We start from the raw sequence: 20,997 nt of genomic DNA on the forward strand, positions 1-20,997 counted from the left end.
AACAAATGATGTCATTGTCCAATAAATGTCCAAATAGCCATTCTAATATGCAGTCATGAATGGGTTGATGTAATTTTTACAATTATTACAGTATTGCAGTAGTCTGCATAACAGTAAATCTTCTATTTTTTGTTTGAATAAAATTTCAAAATAAAAAGCAAGAGTAATATCACAGGGGCCTGGAGACATGACTGATGAACAAAGAAAATGTTATTTTAGAGCCAGGAATGTCTGCATTGTTCATTCTGGTCCTTATTTTGAAATTGTCATATTTTTTAATTTTCGTGAAATTGGCCAAATTGCAAATTTCTGACTATGATATTGGGTAGTTGAAATCGGTAAATGGGTAGTTTCTTGTACTCAATCGATGGAAAAAATGGAGTTCTGAAGAAATAGCTATGAGTTTGGTTGACTGGAATAATGGAATTAGCCGAAAATAGGGCTCAAAGTGGGCGAAATCACCAATTTGTAAATATCGCCGAGGTCGCTAACTTCGCGAGAGCGTAATTCCGTCAGTTTTCCATCAAATTTCGTTTTTTTGGTGTCTTTACAATCTGAAAAAGATTTTCTATCATTTCATAAGAAAAAATTATTTTTTTTTTTTAAATTTTGCAACACCAGGAGACACCTCAGGATTGGGGGTTGCAACAGTCAAAGGGTTAAGCTAGGGAAGTGACCCCTGATAAGGACTTGGTACCTAGAGTCCTTATGGAGGGAGATTCCCCTTCCAAACAATACTCTCTCTTCCCTCTCCCCTCCTCCTTGTCTTCCATCCATCAACAACAGCTTTCAATAAAGGTAAGTGTCATGTGTAATGTTCATTCTTTTGTGCATGTAAATCTATCTTTAACCCCTTGACTGTCGCAACCCCCAATCCTGAGGTGTCTCCTGGTGTCGCAAAAAAAAAAAAAATTTCTCATGAAATGGTAGAGAATCTTTTCCCAATTGTAATGATACAAAAAAAAAAATTGATGGAAAACTGATGGAATTACGCTCTCGCGAAGTTAGTGACCTCGGCGATATTTACAAATCGGGAATTTCGCCCACTTTGAGCCCTATTTTCGGCTAATTCCATTGTTCCAGTCGACCAAACTCATAGCTATTTCTTTAGAATTCCATTTTTTCTATCGATTGAGTACAAGAAACTGCCCATTTACCGATTTCAACTAACCAATAACGTGGTCAGAATTTTGCAATTTGGCTAATTTCACGAAAATTAAAAAATATGACAATTTCAAAATAAGGTCCAGAATGAACAATGCAGATATTCCTGACTCTAAAATAACATTTTCTTTCTTCATCAGTCATGTCTCCAGGCTCCTGTGATATTACTCTTGTTTTCTATTTTGAATTTTTATTCAAACAAAAAATAGAAGATTTACTGTTATGCTGACTACTGCAGTATTGTAATAACTGTACAAATAATGTCAACCCATTCATGAATGCATATTAGAATGGCTAGTTGGACAATGATATCATTTGTTTACTTTTGAACATCGGCAAAAAATCAAACATTTCCCCACTACTTTGAGCTCTATTTCCAGGCTCTTTTTATAGTAAAAACAATCAAAATCACCTTTATTTCTATAATATGTTTTCCATTCTATCAAATGAGACCAAGAAAACGAGTATACAACCATAAATACTATACAAAAGTGGACCACAAAATCGGCATTTTATTTAAAAAGTCGGATTTTTTTTTCTCATTATGCACTGCATGCTCCAGGATTTTTTTTATATGGTGCACACTGACCACACAGACCCATTCTCTCACATGTGGGCCTACCAGCTTTCTCCTGCTTGATTTGAAGCCGCTAGAATTTATGAGTATACAGTGGTCCCTCAATAATCGTCCGGCCTGAAAGTCGTCCATTTCGGAAATAGTCCCGTTATTTCATCTAAACATTGGCTCACAAATGGTCCATTAACTCGCTAATTGTCCTTCGTCCGGGATGCGTACTCACGCTCTGAGCCGCCTGCCGCCTGGGCCTGCCTTCGCAGCCAGTGTGCCATTGTTTACCAGTGAGCGACGGTCCCCTCACTTGCTCCTACGAAATATTTCATAATATTCCATTGATTTTAGTGCTTGCAAGTGCTAAATAAGCTACCATGACTCCAAAGAAAGCTTCTAGTGCCAGCCCTTTGGTAAAGAATGTGAGAAACGCACATAATTTATGAAAAAGTTTGTAGAAAAATACAAAGGTGGTGGTGATAGAGTGGAAGCAGTTGTGATAGTGGTTGATGGCAGTAGTGATGGTGGTAGAAGGTAGTAGTGATGGTGGTAACAGTTGTAATAGTGGTAGAAGGTAGTAGTGATGGTGGTAACAGTTGTAATAGTGGTAGAAGGTAGTAGTGATGGTGGCAGAGGGTTCCTTCTTTAGTGATTCAGTGATTCTACCAACTCCTCCAATGTTGTTGGAGTTATATAGGGCTACAAAAAACACTGGCGCCTCAGCTGCTGCTTCACCACCATTATGGACAGCTTACTCTCAGTGGCCCTTATACACCCAACAACAACACAACACAACACCTCTCGTGACATACGTAATGACTTTTTTATTCATTCTAGAGTATATTCCATGTTTCTATGTTATTAACATTGTTTATTGTCATATTAGTTGAACTGTGATAGATAAATAAGCCGGAGAGTTGATATTAGTGTCATATTCTCCAACAATAAACTTGCCATCCCTCCCTCACACAAACAAGTCTCCAATAAGAACATAAGAAAGGAGGAACACTGCAGTAGGCCTGCTGGCCCATACTAGGCCAGTCCATCACAAATCCCACCCACTAACAGAACAAATGCTACCCAAGCAATAAGTTCAGGTGCAAGTCCGACTCAAATCCAACCCCTCTCACTCGTGTATTTATCCAACCTAAATTTGAAACTACCCAAGCCATAGCTTCTAGAACATAAGAAAGGAGGAACACTGCAATAAGCCTGTTGGCCCATACTAGGCCGTTCCTTCACAAATCCAACCCACTAACAGAACAAATGCTACCCAAACAATAAGCTCAGGTAAGTCCAACTCAAATCCAACCCCTCTCACTCGTGTACTTATCCAACCTAAATTTGAAACTACCCAAGCCATAGCTTTTAGAGCATAAGATGATACAAAGATAGGCCGTATAATTCACTCTGAGGAGGATATCAATGAACTCCAGGACGATTTGGACAAATTAATGTCTTGGTCTGAAAAATGGCAGATGAAGTTCAATGTGGATAAGTGTAAGGTACTTGCCCTTGGTAATGAAAATAACCCTCGAAGCTATAATCTAGGTGAAGTAGAGCTTGATCATACAGAATGTGAAAAAGACTTGGGAGTCATGGTAAGCAGAAATCTAAAGCCAAGACAGCAGTGCCTTAGTGTGCGCAACAAGGCCAACAGATTACTTGGATTTATCTCAAGAAGTATAAGTAACAGAAGTCCAAAAGTTATTTTACAGCTCTATACATCACTAGTGAGGCCTCATTTAGATTATGCTGCTCAGTTTTGGTCCCCTTACTACAGGATGGATATAGACTCATTAGAGAACATACAGAGAAGAATGACTAAAATGATTTACTGTGTAAGGAACCTCCCGTATGAAGATAGACTCAAAGCCTTAAATCTCCACTCTCTGGAGAGGCGTAGAATGAGGGGAGATATCATTGAAGTGTATAAGTGGATGACTGGCATAAACAAGGGAGATATTAATAAAGTACTGAGGGTATCGAAACAGGTAAGAACCAGGAATAATGGATTTAAGTTGGATAAGTTTAGATTTAGAAAAGACATAGGTAAGTACTGGTTTTCTAACAGAGTTGTAGATGCGTGGAACAGTCTTCCCAGTGGGGTGATAGAGGCTAGGACCCTGGGTAGCTTTAAGAAGAGACTGGACAAATATATGAGTGGGAGGGGCTGGGTTTGATTGGTGTCATTGGGTACGGGAGTTATTTCTAGGGAAGCTTTAGGTAGTAGTCGTTTTGATAAGGACCTGCCTGGCATGGGCCAGTAGGCCTTCTGCAGTGTTCCTCCATTCTTATGTTCTTATAAGAAAGGAGGAACACTGCATGTAAATCTATATTTATGCTAGGGAAGTGACCTCTGAAGTGACCTAGAGTCCTTATGGAGGGGGATTCCCCTTCCAAACAATAACCTCTTTTCCCTCTCTCCTCCTCCCTGTCTTCCATTCATCAACAACAGCCTTTAATAAAGGTAACTGTCATGTTGAATGTTCATTCTTTTGTGCATGTAAATCTATCTTTTAGGTAAAAAAAAAAAATTGTTGTTGATACTTCTGGGTGTCTGGAACGAATTAATTGGATTTACATTATTTCTTATGGGAAAAATGATTCGAAAATCGTCTATTTCGATAACAGTCCCACTTCCAGGAACGGATTAAGGATGATAATTAAGGGACCACTGTATATACGTCAAACACGGTACCTCATAAGACGTATATATACGTTCAAAACAGTCAAAGGGTTAAGGTAAAAAAAAAAATTTTGTCGATAATTCTGGGTGTCTGGAACGGATTAATTCAATTTACATTATTTCTTATGAGGAAAATGGTTTCGATTTTGGCAGATTTCAGTTTTGGCCAATGGCTCTTTAACTGATTAAACACAAAAACCGAGGGTCCACTGTACTATTACCACTAGTATTACACCTCACTCTAAGCCTATATATACCCTGTGTGTCCGTATATTGTTTGTAACAACTTGATAAAGCTCCTGGAGAGCAAAACATTGCCACAATAAAATGTCACATTAGTTGCATTTGTGTCCTTTTACTTAACATTGTCAGTAATTCTACCAATATTAATACAACCTGTAATTATGCATTGGCATCCTGAAGTGAATTATAACACTAATGAGCAGAACCTTAATAGGTGAAACAATGAGAACATGAGAGGATGTGTTGTCTTCACAAGTCATCTTCTCAAGGATCATGCACAACTGCTGACCAACCAGATTTTATTAATCTATTTATTTCATGGAGGAGTGCTAAACCTGTGGAGGTTATACAGAGCCTTGGGAAAAGGAGGTAATTAAATTCAGTCCAAAGAATGGAGGGAAAGGTCTAATTCCTTGCAAAAAAAATGCTTCACTATACAAACAAACTTCATTTCTTTCTGAATTTCACAAAACGTAGTTTATATATTAAAATATTGTTAAGCACAAAAGAAACCCTCTAGGATGCTATGCATTTATTGAATTAATAAAGTGAGTAAACACTAACAGTGATTTTGTTTGATAAATGAAATTTCTCTATGTTTGAGAGATGGAATAAAATACAGGCAAATATGAAATAAAACATCAAGGCCTTGAGGACAACCAAAGCTTCCTTCATTCCCATTCAAATTAAACAATCCTGTCTCATTATCAAGTTTCCTGCCAAAATACTGACCTTTGTTTTTCCTGGTCAACCTGTATATAGGAAATACACAGAAAGGCCTAACTGTGGAACATCCCATATCCTGAGGCTTGAGGCCTGCTAAGCCCTAAGGAAGAGAGATAGTGTTGACCACTCAAATCACTATGGACAAAGGTGTCCGAGACTCAAAAAAGGTCCACACTCATGAATGTTCCTAAGACCTGGAAAAGTTGTAGGAATTCATGTTTTCATCTGCATAATGTAAAGACATGTGATCCTCAGCAAGATCCATGCACATATGTAGAGAGCAATGACAAAGGCATCAAGCACAGACTTTAACATTTCCATGACACTTGTCATGCTGCTGGTTACTTGTTTAGCAACTGAGCTTTCTGGTACTTATTCAGCCACACAGGGACAAATGAAGATCCTAGACTTGGGGCTGGGCAAATCGGAGTGTCTAGTGGGATTCACAGGCCCAAAATCAGGATCAAGGTGCACCCTCTTGGCAAGTGGCAAAAACTGAAAGAGGGAGTCATCTCACACTTGAAATTCTAGACAAGTCAATCCTGGACAACTCCTGATGAACCACAGAGGATCCTTCCAACACAAAGCACTTGTAGGATTCATCATTTATGTGCAAAACTTCCTGAATGGTTGAGGGGACACTCCTGACTTAGTCATTCAGTGGCCAGAGCTGGTGAGTGAAGCAGAATGAAGAATGGCTCTCACCCTCAACTATCCTATACGAGGAAGAAGTTCTACCACATCATGACTGTGGATTCAGACCTATCAGGCTCTGAGTCCATAGGCAGGACTCATAAAAACCACTTGTCTCCATTCACTTTGATTTTATACACTTACACAAGTTTCTTGGATGGTTAAGCCTCTAGCAGTCAAAACCTCCTTTATCCCCTTCCTCCAACCCTTCCTGTAAGGTGATCAGTCTGTCACCCTCAGTAGAAAGTAGTCAGTCCTTCAATCCTAAATCCCTGGCATAAGGTCAGACCTTATATACTAGAGCAGAAGAAGCCTTTTGATGACTAAGATACATTTGCAACACCAGTGTTACAAATGTATCTTATTCATCAACTAATCAGTACTGTATACCTTTAATAATGAATTACTTATTGGAAACAATACTATGTCATATTGTTACAAATGTAATATTCTACAACTCTTTGCCAAACAGATGTTTAGCATGACCTACTTCTGCTCATAGGTGATGTTCACCTGTGAACATCAACACCTGCTTCATCTCGCTTCTGGCTGTATGCCTTCATGCTTGAGGAACTGACCACATCAAAACAACTTCTGTATTTAACTGAGAAAGCCTTTTCTACAGACAAAACTTTTCAGCAATAAAGATACCCAAGTGTTGCCCCTGTTTCTTATTCATCAACCTGACAGAACTGTGTATTATCAAGGTTAAGAATTTTCTTAACACACCAGCTGTCTTTTCCCTGGAAAGGGTGACCCAAAAAAGAAAATAATTCACTATCACTCATTCAACAATTTTCTTGTCAAAAGTGAGCAGACATCACAATTCAAATGACCTGAACTGTAACATCATCTATCCTTCAGAGTACAGTCACTGTACCTCCCACCTTCCAAGACTCAAGTCCAGCAGACTGGTTTCCCCTGAATCCCTTTATAAACGTTATCTTCTTTCCACAGATTTCTCAACATACAAACTAATTTTTTTCTCTTCATCTATTCCATAGCTAACTTTGTTTTTCACAGACTCATTGGCTGCCATGTCCACTCCCAAATATCAGAATACAGAAAACTCAAAATTTAATGACCTAACAGGGGAAGGCAGGTGGCTTGGAAAGGCGATTGTGGCAAACAGAGGAGACTGCTTTTTGTGATTGAAATAATAATGAACAGTTCTACAACCAATGGACTTCATCATTTAGGAGTCAACTGAACCAGTGGATTCTGTCCATTTGAAAAGCCCTTAAATCAATAGTCTGCTCTACATTTACTTCCTCTATAGGTGATATATAATGTGTCAAGCTATCTTCCATATTTTTCTTAAGGTGAAGATATGTGAGAAAGTTGATGTTTATTTTATTTATTTATTTATTTCCAATTTGTGCACACATACAGAGGTACAAAAAAAATACAGATAAGAGCAGTATGCCAAAGCCACTTATACTATGCATAGCATTACAGGCTGGCTTAAAATTAACTTAAGATTAACTAAGCAATGATTATTATTATTATTATAATCAAAAAGAAGCGCTAAGCCACAAGGACTATACAGCGCTGCTACTAAGCAATGATGAAATCAGTGATAAAACATTAATGTAAACAGATAACTATAAAGCACAAGTGAGTATTACAAAGACAGGTCATATGGTTGCATTCAGTTAGGTAGTGATTCTGTTAGGTAGTGTATTTAAAAAATAATAAAGTTAGATTGGGTTTTAGGTTTAACATTTATGTGATATAATTGTGAGAAACATTTAAGATATACAATTTATAATGTTCAGTTATTCAGTATTTATTTGGTTTTGGGTGAGTAAGTAATCTTTGAGAAGAGACTTGAATTTATAAACAGGTTGTGTTTCTTTTATATTTACAGGTAATGAATTCCAGATTTTAGGGCCTTTTATGTGCATTGAGTTTTTGCATAGTGTGAGATGGACACGAGGAACATCAAAGAGTGATCTGTGCCTTGTGTTATGGTCATGTGTTCTGTTGAGGTTGGCAAGGAGATGTTTGAGGGGAGGGTTAATATCAGAGTTAAGTGTTCTATGTATGTAATAGGTGCAGTAATAAGTACGGATGTTTTGTATGGTGAGTAGGTTTAGTGTATTGAATATTTGTGGAGTGTGCTGCCTGTAGTGAGAATTTGTTATCATTCTAACTGCAGCCTTTTGTTGGGTAATTAGTGGTCTGAGATGGTTAATTGTTGTTGAGCCCCATGCACAAATTCCATAGGTGAGATAGGGGTAAATAAGAGAGTGATATAGGGCCAGGAGGGCTGACTGTGGAACATAGTACCGTATCTTCGATAGTATGCCTACAGTCTTGGAAATTTTCTTAGAAATTTGATGTATATGTGGGAAAATTCTTAGGAATCCACCTTGATAATAGACTCAAATTTCATACACTTTTTTTTTTTTTTTTTTTTTTTTTTTTTTTTTTATCACACTGGCCGATTCCCACCAAGGCAGGGTGGCCCGAAAAAGAAAAACTTTCACCATCATTCACTCCATCACTGTCTTGCCAGAAGGGTGCTTTACACTACAGTTTTAAACTGCAACATTAACACCCCTCCTTCAGAGTGCAGGCACTGTACTTCCCATCTCCAGGACTCAAGTCCGGCCTGCCGGTTTCCCTGAATCCCTTCACAAATGTTACTTTGCTCACACTCCAACAGCACGTCAAGTATTAAAAACCATTTGTCTCCATTCACTCCTATTAAACACGCTCACGCATGCCTGCTGGAAGTCCAAGCCCCTCGCACACAAAACCTCCTTTACCCCCTCCCTCCAACCCTTCCTAGGCCGACCCCTACCCCGCCTTCCTTCCACTACAGACTGATACACTCTTGAAGTCATTCTGTTTCGCTCCATTCTCTCTACATGTCCGAACCACCTCAACAACCCTTCCTCAGCCCTCTGGACAACAGTTTTGGTAATCCCGCACCTCCTCCTAACTTCCAAACTAGAGAATTCGTAGTTTGGAAGTTAGGAGGAGGTGCGGGATTACCAAAACTGTTGTCCAGAGGGCTGAGGAAGGGTTGTTGAGGTGGTTCGGACATGTAGAGAGAATGGAGCGAAACAGAATGACTTCAAGAGTGTATCAGTCTGTAGTGGAAGGAAGGCGGGGTAGGGGTCGGCCTAGGAAGGGTTGGAGGGAGGGGGTAAAGGAGGTTTTGTGTGCGAGGGGCTTGGACTTCCAGCAGGCATGCGTGAGCGTGTTTGATAGGAGTGAATGGAGACAAATGGTTTTTAATACTTGACGTGCTGTTGGAGTGTGAGCAAAGTAACATTTGTGAAGGGATTCAGGGAAACCGGCAGGCCGGACTTGAGTCCTGGAGATGGGAAGTACAGTGCCTGCACTCTGAAGGAGGGGTGTTAATGTTGCAGTTTAAAACTGTAGTGTAAAGCACCCTTCTGGCAAGACAGTGATGGAGTGAATGATGGTGAAAGTTTTTCTTTTTCGGGCCACCCTGCCTTGGTGGGAATCGGCCGGTGTGATAATAAAAAAAAAAAAAGTGTATGAAATTTGAGTCTATTATCAAGGTGGATTCCTAAGAATTTTCCCTCTGTTAGTTTTGTGATAGGTGATCCGTTTATCATTATGTTAAGAGGGACATCTGTAGCTCTGTTACCAAACTGAATGAAGTAGGTTTTGTCAATGTTTAGTGTAAGTTTGTTAGTCCTCATCCAGGTAGATATTTTCTGTAATTCGGTATTTACAGTATTGGCTAGCGTGACTGGGCTCGGGTGAGAGAAGACGTATGTAGTGTCATCTGCAAATAGTGTGGGTTTGAGTAATTGCGAAGCATTTGGAAGGTCATTTATGTATAGGAGAAAGAGAAGAGGGCCAAGGACACTTCCCTGTGGGACACCAACTGTAATTGGTTGTGCAGAAGAGTTTGCCCCATTTGCGTACACATATTGGCTTCTGTTGCTGAGGTAAGACTTGAGGTAGTTGAGGGAGTGCCCTCTTATACCATAGTGTGACAATTTTACGTGGAGCAAGTCATGGTCAACTGTATCAAAAGCTTTACGTAAGTCAATGAAGATCCCCAGTGGGACTTCTTTTTTCTCTATTGCAGTGTATATATGTTCTAGCATGTGTATAATAGCATCATTAGTATTTTTATTAGGCCTGAATCCAAATTGGCAGGGGTTGAGTATGTTTTGGGAGATAAGGTAGGAGTAGATTCGTTTATGAATTAATTTTTCGAAGATTTTTGAGAGAGGGTGTAAGTTGGATATTGGCCTATAGTTACTCAACTCTGTTTGGTCTCCTCCTTTGTGGATCGGGGTGACCCTTGCTATTTTGAGTACTGTAGGGAAGGTGGAGGATTCAATGGATTTGTTAAAGAGTGTTGCAATGATTGGTGATAGCACTTGTGACACTTTTTTGTATATAAGGGGTGGTAAGGTATTTAAATCTCCTGCCTTGTTTTTTAGTGCGTTGATAATAAGGGAGACTTCGTATGGGTTAGTCGGAGCTAGGAACAGTGTGTTCGGGTAGTTGCCGGTGAGGTAGTCATTTGAACAAATAAAGTAAATTGTGAGTGGAATAAAGAAAGGGTGGGGGCTGTAGAAAAAAAAAAAAGAACAGGAATGAGGGCGTACAAGGTTTTTTTGAGGGCTAAGAGTCTGAGTACCCAGCAAGCTTGTGTGTGTTAGATCAGACTGAGTAGAGATAAATGGTTTTCATGGCATGATGAGCTGTTAGTGGGAGCAAGGTGATATTCATGAAGGAATTCAGGGAAACCAGTTAGCTGGTCTTGACTCCTAGAAGTGGGAAGGGCAGTACATGCAATCTGAAGGACAGGTGAGGATGTTACAGTTCAGAATGTCATTTTAACTGTGATATTTATGTACTTCTGGCAACATAGCTATTGAATTAACGACAATGAATGTGTTTTCTTTTTTGGGGAGTCACACTACCTTAGTAAGAGATGGCCAGCAGGTTAAAAAAAAACTTTTGTGGTTTGGGGCCATTGTTAAGTAAAATTATGGGTTATTTTTGGGCCAGAGTAAACCATGGATAACTGAAACTGCTGATATCGAATCTGTGGATATGGGGTCGTACTATTTATTATCATATTATTTTTTTTTATTATCACACTGGCCGATTCCCACCAAGGCAGGGTGGCCCGAAAAAGAAAAACTTTCACCATCATTCACTCCATCACTGTCTTGCCAGAAGGGTGCTTTACACTACAGTTTTTAAACTGCAACATTAACACCCCTCCTCCAGTGCCTGCACTCTGAAGGAGGGGTGTTAATGTTGAAGTTTAAAAACTGTAGTGTAAAGCACCCTTTTGGCAAGACAGTGATGGAGTGAATGATGGTGAAAGTTTTTCTTTTTCGGGCCACCCTGCCTTGGTGGGAATCGGCCAGTGTGATAATAAAAAAAAAATAATATGATAATAAATAGTACGACCCCATATCCACAGATTCGATATCAGCAGTTTCAGTTAAGCATGGTTTACTCTGGCCCAAAAATAACCCATAATTTTACTTAACAATGGCCCCAAAGCACAAAAGTAGAGGCCTGCAGTTCTTCTAAGTCAAAAAGAAGCAGTGAAATGCTTCCTATCAGTTAAAATGTGTTAATTCTAGACTTATTCTGAATAATTTATCAATTAAACTTTATCAAAGGTATATATGTAAAGGAAAAATGATTTATATATAGGGTTCGATACTATCCACTATTTCAGGTATCCATGGTAGGTCTTGGAACATGTTCCCTGTAGATATGGGGGGACTACTGTAATTACAAGCCATGCATAGTGTAACACTGTACAGACTTACCCTTCTATAATCACTCAGAATATGTGTAGGATCTGTGTATTGTGTTGCTAAGAGTTTCTTGAGTCGACGAAAGGTTAGTAGTCGCTCTTCATCCAGGGTCATCTCATGAGTGTGGTGGAACAATGTATCACTCTCCAGCATGTTATACACACTATTCTGTCAACACAAATTTATCAACTCTGAAAATGGAGGTCATTACTTATGTAACAGAAATACTGTAATAATAATATAATAATAATAGTAATTTCTGGGAAGAAAACAAGTGAATGAATGACAATGAATATTTCCCCTATCAACAATATCCTCACTTACAATCATGACTTGCCTAACAATATCCTTACCTACAATAATGACCTACTTAACAACAATATCCTCATCTATAATAATGACTCACCTAACTTCACCTACCATAATGACTCACCTAACATCATCATCACCTACAATAATGACTCACGTAACATCATCACCACCTACAATAATGACTCGCGTAACTGCACCATCACCTACAATAATGACTCGCCTAACAACATCCTCACCTACTATAATGACACCTAACAACATCCTCACCTACAAAAATAACACCCAACAACATCCTCACCTACAATAATGATACCTAACATAACATAAGAAAGAAGGAACATTGCAACAGGCCTACTGACCCATGCAGAGCAGGTCCATGTCCCCCCCCCCAGATTAGCCCAATGACCCCCCCCCCACCGGATTAGCCCAATGACCCACCCAGTCTAGTCACCTCCACTCAAAGAAGGAGCACAGCACCAGACCCAGCAGCACAAGCTAATCAGATCCAATTCACACCCACCCACACCCACTCATGTAATTATCTAACCTATTTTTAAAACTACACGTTTTAGCCTCAATAACTGTACTCGGGAGTTTGTTCCACTCATCCACAACTCTATTACCAAACCAGTGCTTTCCTCTATCCTTCCTGAATCTGAATTTTTCCAACTTGAAACTATTGCTCCGAGTCCTGTCTTGGCTGGTAATTTTCAGCACACTGTTTACATCCCCTTGATTTATTTCTGTTTTCCATTTATACACCTCGATCATATCCCCCCTAATTCTACGCCTTCGAGAGAGTGCAGATTCAGAGCCCTCAGTCTATCCTCACAGGGAAGATTTCTGATATATGGAATCATCTTTGTCATCTTCCTCTGTATGTTTTCCAGAGCATTTATATCCATTCTGTAATACAGTGACCAGAACTGAGCAGCATAGTCTAAATGAGGCCTAACCAAGGATATACAGAGTTGAAGAACAACCTGAGGACTTCTATTATTTATACTTCTAGATATGAAGCCAAGAATTCTGTTTGCTTTATTGTGAACATTAATGCATTGTTGTCTTGGTTTTAGATTACTGCTAACCAGGACTCCTAAATCCTTTTGCAATCAGATCAACATTATTTAGTTTATATGTGGCATGGTTATTTGCCTGTCCAACATTTAGAACTTTGCATTTGTCAATATTAAACTGCATTTGCCACTTCTCCAACCATTGCATCAGTCTATTCAAATCATCCTGGAGTGCTCTAGTGTCCTCATTAGAATGAATTGGATGGTCTATTTTGGAAGCATCAGCAAATTTGCTTATGTCACTATTTATTACCTTATCTATGTCGTTTATGTAAATTGTGAACAACAATGGGCCCAACACTGACCCCTGAGAAACATCACTTGTGACGTGCCCCCATTCTGATTTCTCCCCATTTATGCAAGCTCTCTGCTGCCTATTTGTCAGCCATGCCTCTACCCAGGAAAAAATTTCTCCTCCTATTCCATGTGCCTTAAGTTTCCTCAATAGCCTCTGGTGTGGAACTCTATCAAAAGCCTTACTGAAGTGCATATACACAATATCATATCCATCACCATGATCTACCTCCTCAAACACCTTAGTGAAAGAAGTTAGTAAATTCGTAAGACAGGAACACCCCTTTGTAAAACCGTGTTGAGATTCATTAATCAATCTGTGCCTATCAAGATGGCTACGAATTGCTTCAGCAATTGTTGATTCCATAAATTTTCCCACTATGGAGGTAAGGCTTATTGGTCTATAGTTCAAAGCCAAGGACCTGTCACCTGCCTTGTGAATAGGTACAGTGGTCCCTCGCTTTTCGTAGTTCTCGGCAATCGTAAATTTCGGAAATCATAGGGATATTTTCGTATAAACATGGGCTCGCTTTTCATAGGTTGACTCGCGAGTTGTAGTTCGTCCGGGATGCGTACCCACAGCGTGAGCCATGGCGGCAGCCAGTCTGGCATTGTTTACCAGTGAGCAAAGGTCCCCTCACGTGCTCCAGCAAAATATTTCATAATATTCCATTTATTTTAGTGCTTGCAAGTACTAAATAAGCTACCATGGCTCCAAAGAAAGCTCCTAGTGCCAAGCCTGTGGTAAAGAAGGTGAGAAATACGATTGAATTTAAGAAAACCATCATTGAACAATATGAAAGTGGTACAAGTGTGGCCCAACTGGCCAGGATGTATAAGAAACCCTACACAACCTAATGTTCCACAGTGGCCAAGAAAAAGGAAATCAAGGACACTGTTGTTGCAAAGGAGGTAACTATGCTGACAAAAATGAGATCACCAGTACTCGAAGAGGTTGAAAAGGTATTAGTGATGTGGATAAATGAGAAACAATTAGCAGGAGATACTCTTATGACTTCGATTATTTGTGAAAAGGCTAGGCAGTTGCATGATGATTTGGTAAAGAAATTGCCTGCAACTAGTGGTGATGTGAGTGAATTTAAGGCCAGCAAAGGCTGGTTTGAGAGATTTAAGAACCGTACTGGCATACACAGTGTGGTAAGGCATGGTGAGGCTGCCAGTTCGGACCACAAGGCGGCTGAAAAATATGAGCATGAATTCCAGGAGTACATTGAGGCTGAAGGACTGAAACCTGAACAAGTGTTCAATTGTGACAAAACAGGCCTCTTTTGGGAGAAAATGCCAAAGAGGACCTTCATTACACAGGAGGAAAAGGCAATGCCAGGACACAAGCCTATGAAAGACAGGCTGACGCTAATGTTCTGTGCTAATGCTAGTGGGGATTTCAAAGTGAAGCCATTACTAGTGTACCATTCTGAAAATCCCAGAGTGTTCAGGAAAAACAATGTTATGAAGAGTAAATTGTGTGCATTTTGGAAATCTAATAATAAGGCATGGGTCACGAGGGAAATTTTTGTCGAGTGGTTCAATGAAGTGTTTGGCCCTAGTGTGAAGAATTACCTCCTGGAAAAGAAATTGGATCTCAAGTGCCTGCTAGTAATGGACAATGCACCTGCTCATCCTCCAAACTTGGATGACCTAATTTTCGAGGAGTTTGGGTTCATCACAGTAAAGTTCTTGCCCCCGAATACCACTCCTCTCCTCCAGCCCATGGACCAGCAGGTCATTGCAAACTTTAAAAAAACTCTACACAAAAGCAATGTTTCACAGGTGCTTGACTGTGACCACAGACACTCACTTGACCCTAAGGGAATTTTAGAGAGAACACTTCAGCATTCTCCATTGCATAACCCTTATAGGTATGGCTTGGGAGGGAGTGACTACCAGGACTTGGAACTCTGCTTGGAGAAAATTGTGGCCTGATTGTGTCGACAAGAGGGATTTTGAAGGGTTTGGGACTGACCCTGATGACCCTATGTCTGTTGTTAAATCAATTGTGGCACTGGGGAGTTCCATGGGGTTGGATGTGAGTTTGGAGGATGTGGAAGAGTTGGTGGAAGACCACAATGAAGAGCTCACCACTGAGGAGCTGCAAGAGCTTCAGCAGGAACAGCAACAGATTGCAGCTCAGAATCTTGCTGCAGAGGAGGAGGAAGAGAGATGGAAGAAGGTGCTTTCTTCAGAAATTAAAGAGATTTTTTACTATGTGGGGTAAGATGGAAAGCTTTATGGAGAAACATCACCCTAACAAGGTTGTTGCAAGCCATGTTGGCAACATGTACAGTGACAAAGTCTTGGGCCATTTTAGGGAAGTGTTAAAGAGACGCCAGAAACAGAGCTCTCTGGACAGTTATTTTGCGAGACAGGACTCCAGTGACTTTCAAGGCGGTCCTAGTGGCACTAAGAAACAGAGAAGAGAAGCAACCCCAGAAAAGCAAATGGTACCTGAGGTGTTGATGGAAGGGGATTCCCCTTCCAAACTATAAACAATCCAATCTCTCTCCTCCTCCAGTCTCCCATACACTAAGAAGAATCTCCAATAAAGGTAAGTGTTATGCTGTTAATGTTTCATTCATCATTTCCCATTGTATTGTTTATGTACTACATGTATATTTCATGTAAAAAAATTTTTTGTTTTAATACTTCTGGGTGTCAGGAATGGATTAATTGCATTTACATTATTTCTTATGGGGAAAATTGATTCGCAAATCGTAAATTTTGTTTATAGTAGCTCCTCCAGGAATGGATTAATTACGAAAAATGAGGGACCACTGTATTACATTTGCCATTTTCCATTTAGGCACTATGCCAGTTTGTAGTGATACGTTAAAAAGATTAGCCAAAGGTATACTAAGTTCCTCTTTACATTCCTTTAACACCCTTGCAAACAGTTCATCAGGACCTGGGGATTTGTTAGGTTTTAGTTTCTCTATTTGTCTGAGGACCATGTCACTAGTTACCGCTATCATACATAGTTTATTATCATCCTGTTCTACGTAATCTATTATTTCAGGAATATCGCTAGTATTTTCCTGGGTGAAAACTGAGAGGAAGTAGGTATTGAGAATTTCACACATATCCTTATCACTGTCATTGATCTGACCAGAGTTACTCTTAAGTGGGCCAATCTTGTCCCTAATCTTACTTCTGTATACCTGAAAGAACCCTTTTGGGTTAGTCTTTGAATCCCTTGCGACCTTAGCCTCATAATCCCTTTTTCCTTTTCTAATTCCTTTCTTTATTTCTCTCTTTAATTGAATATATTGATTTCTTAACTGCCCATCACCTCTTTTGATATGCCTATATATACCTCTCTTTTGACCAATGAGATGTTTTAATCTATTGTTCATTCATTTGGGATCATTTTTGTTAGATCTAATTTCCCTACTCGGAACGAATGTTGTCTGGGCAGCTAGAACTATGCTCTGAAAAACGTCATATTGGCAACCAAGATCACCTACCTGACCCACAGTCAGGACATCCCAATTTAGCCCACCCAGGTAATTTTTCAGTCCCATGAAGTCGGCCAAGTGAAAATCTGGGACAGAGATTTGATTGCAGTTATCTGGGTAATTCCATGATATATTGAAACTAAATGATTTGTGATCACTTTCCCCAAGCTCATCATTAACCTCAAGATTATTAATTAGTGAATCATTGTTGGCAAGAACCAAGTCAAGCAGCTTGTTTCCTCTAGTTGGTTCTGTCACAACCTGTTTTAAAAAGCAATCCTGAACCGTATCAAGAAAGTCACTAGACTCAAGATTTCCTGTCATACTGTTCCAATCAATTTGTCTAAAGTTAAAATCTCCCATTATCACAACATTTTTCACATCTAGATGCCTTATGAATTACGTCCCATAACAGCTTACTGCACTCCCTATTAAGGTTTGGGGCCTATAAATCACACCAAAATTAATTTGTCACGTCCCTCAAGAAACTGTAGCCAAACAGATTCTGTGTTCGATGTTTCTAATCTTATATCATGTCTAAGACAACAATTTAAATTTTCTCTGACTACATCGCCACTCCACCACCCTTCCTGTTGACCCTATCAGTGTGGAATAGTTTATAACCCTACATGTTGCATTCAGAAGGCATTTCTCTATCTTTCAGGTTGAACCAGGTCTCTGTTATACCAATAATATCTATATTACCTACACTTACAAGTAATCTTAGCTCATCTATCTTATTTCTTAGACTCCTACTATTTGTATAATAAACCTTAAGGGAGCTAGTCACTCGTTGCCCTCTAATATCTTTGTTTGTTAATCAATTGATTTGCCATTACTAGCAACTTTATTTTGAATATTGTCTTTTAAACATATCCCTGAGGTATCCCGGTAATAACTGCTGTTTTTAACCCTAATGCTGCAGCCTGATTGTTTCCCACAAACACCCATACCTCTATAATCTATCAGTTTAAATTCCTAGACAAGTCATCAATTACCCTCTCAATCGAATTGGCTAATGCAACCACTCCATCCCCAGAGAGATGAACCCCATCCCTTGCATACATATCACGTTTGCCAAAGAATAGGTCCCAGTTATCAATGAATGGGATTGCAAGTTCCTTGCAGTACCTGTCTAGCCAGCAATTTATACCAATTACCCTAGACATCCATTCATTGCCCACTCCCTTTCTAGGCAAGATGCTACATATGACTGGGATCCCTCTCTTAGACCTAACTACTTCTATGGCTGACCTGTAAGTATCCAGCAGCTCCTCTCTCCTGCCCTTTCCAATGTCATTACCTCCAGCACTAGGACAGATAATGGGCTTGTTCCCATTACCTGTCATAATATTATCCAACCTGCTATGTCACCAACACCTATAAAAAGTAAATAACAAATAAAGATTTTATTTCTTTGTAAAGGTTACAATATGTAATTACAATTTGGCTTTGTTAAGTACAAAGAAAGCCACTATTATGCCGGGGCATTTCGGGCAGACGAATCCTAGTACATAATAAATATTTAAATCTAGATAAGACAAGAGTGGCTAACTTTTAATAAATTTTTATTTAATCTTAATACTAATGCGAGGTAGTCAAGGTGGAGGTTTATAAGAATAATAAACTTGAAGTTGCACATAGTAAAAACAGTATTACAATTAATGGTTCAAACAGTAATATTTCATGGATTGGCGGATGTTTAATAGACTAGAGGTCATATAATATAATACAGTGGACCCCCGCTTAACGAACACCTCCAAATGCGACCAATTATGTAAGTGTATTTATGTAAGTGCGTTTGTACATGTATGTTTGGGGGTCTGAAATGACTAATCTACTTCACAATATTCCTTATGGGAAAAAATTCGGTCAGTACTGGCACCTGAACATACTACTGGAATGAAAAAAGTTCGTTAACCGGGGGTCCACTGTATTTGGGAGAGTTGCTTCAAACTGATAAGAAGTTGGTTTGGTTAGTTTGAGAGATGATATGATTTTTAAGCAAAGTCCTAAATTTATAAATAGTCAGGGGATCCTTTACCGGTTCAGGTATTGAATTCCAGATCTTCAGGCCCTTTATGTGCAACTGTAAAACTATGAAAAAATTACTATCCTACTGTACAACTATGATATAATCCCTAGTGTTAAGTAGTCTGTAAGCCAATAATGTTAAGTTGGCCCATAATGCCAAGGCATAACAGAGGCTCTCTTTGCATTGCAACCCACTATTGTAAATACAAAATCTCAATGTACTATTTGCAAAGACATAAAATATATATTTTTTTTTTTTCAACAAGTCGGCCGTCTCCCACCGAGGCAGGGTGACCCAAAAAAGAAAGAAAATCCCCAAAAAGAAAATACTTTCATCATCATTCAACACTTTCACCTCACTCACACATTATCACTGCTTTTGCAGAGGTGCTCAGAATACAACAGTTTAGAAGCATATACGTATAAAGATACACAATATATCCCTCCAAACTGCCAATATCCCAAACCCCTCCATTTCCAGGACTCAAGTCCGACTATATGAAAATAACTGGTTTCCCTGAATCCCTTCACTAAATATTACCCTGCTCACACTCCAACAGATCATCAGGTCCCTAGTATCATTCGTCTCCATTCACTCCTATCTAACACGCTCATGCACGCTTGCTGGAAGTCCAAGCCCCTTGCCCACAAAACCTCCTTTACCCCCTCTTTCCAACCCTTTCAAGGACGACCCCTACCCCTCCTTCCTTCCCCTATAGATTTATATGCTTTCCATGTCATTCTACTTTGATCCATTCTCTCTAAATGACCAAACCACCTCAACAACCCCTCTTCTGCCCTCTGACTAATGCTTTTATGTTTAACTCCACACCTTCTCCTAATTTCCACACTCCGAATTTTCTGCATAATATTTACACCACACATTGCCCTTAGACAGGACATCTCCACTGCCTCCAACCATCTCCTCGCTGCTGCATTTACCACCCAAGCTTCACATCCATATAAGAGTGTTGGTACTACTATACTTTCATACATTCCCTTCTTTGCCTCCATAGATAACGTTTTCTGACTCCACATATACCTCAATGCACCAATCACCTTTTTTCCCTCATCAATTCTATGATTAACCTCATCCTTCATAAACCCATCCGCCGACACGTCAACTCCCAAGTATCTGAAAACATTCACTTCTTCCATACTCCTCCTCCCCAATTTGATATCCAATTTTTCTTTGTCTAAATCATTTGATACCCTCATCACCTTACTCTTTTCTATGTTCACTTTCAACTTTCTACCTTTACACACATTCTCAAACTCATCCACTAACCTTTGCAATTTTTCTTTAGAATCTCCCATAAGCACAGTATCATCAGCAAAAAGTAACTGTGTCAGTTCCAATTTTGAATTTGATTCCCCATAATTTAATCCCACCCCTCTCCCGAACACCCTGGCATTTACTTCTTTTACAACCCCATCTATAAATATATTAAACAACCATGGTGACATTACACATCCCTGTCTAAGACCTACTTTTACCGGGAAGTATTCTCCCTCTCTTCTACATACCCTAACCTGAGCCTCACTATCCTCATAAAAGCTCTTTACAGCATTTAGTAACTTACCACCTATTCCATATACTTGCAACATCTGCCACATTGCTCCTTTATCCACTCTATCATATGCCTTTTCTAAATCAATAAATGCAATAAAAACTTCCCTACCTTTATCTAAATACTGTTCACATATATGCTTCAATGTAAACACTTGATCTACACATCTTCTACCCACTCTGAAGCCTCCCTGCTCATCCGCAATCCTACATTCTGTCTTACCTCTAATTCTTTCAATTATAACCCTACCGTATACTTTTCCTGGTATACTCAGTAAACTTATTCCTCTATAATTTTTACAATCTCTTTTGTCCCCTTTCCCTCTATAAAAAGGGACTATACATGCTCTCTGCCAATCCCTAGGTACCTTC

The 20,997-nt window shown here is 39.4% G+C and overlaps 1 protein-coding gene across 7 annotated transcripts in view; it reads right to left on the bottom strand.

The window, feature by feature from the left end:
- LOC128692519 (peroxisomal acyl-coenzyme A oxidase 3) overlaps nucleotides 1-20,997 on the bottom strand; it is a 314,664-nt gene that overhangs the window by 167,270 nt on the left and 126,397 nt on the right. For 6 of the 7 annotated variants that reach the window (XM_070090050.1, XM_070090048.1, XM_070090049.1 and 3 more), the window contains exon 3: nucleotides 11,879-12,034. In XM_070090050.1, coding sequence (XP_069946151.1) covers nucleotides 11,879-12,034 — 156 coding nt within the window. Of the gene's footprint in view, nucleotides 1-11,874; nucleotides 12,035-20,997 lie in introns of all 7 variants that reach the window. The other variant, XM_070090051.1, reaches the window with a different exon arrangement.

Source organism: Cherax quadricarinatus, chromosome 30, assembly GCF_038502225.1.
Source record: "Cherax quadricarinatus isolate ZL_2023a chromosome 30, ASM3850222v1, whole genome shotgun sequence".
Classification (NCBI taxonomy): Eukaryota; Metazoa; Arthropoda; class Malacostraca; order Decapoda; family Parastacidae; genus Cherax; species Cherax quadricarinatus.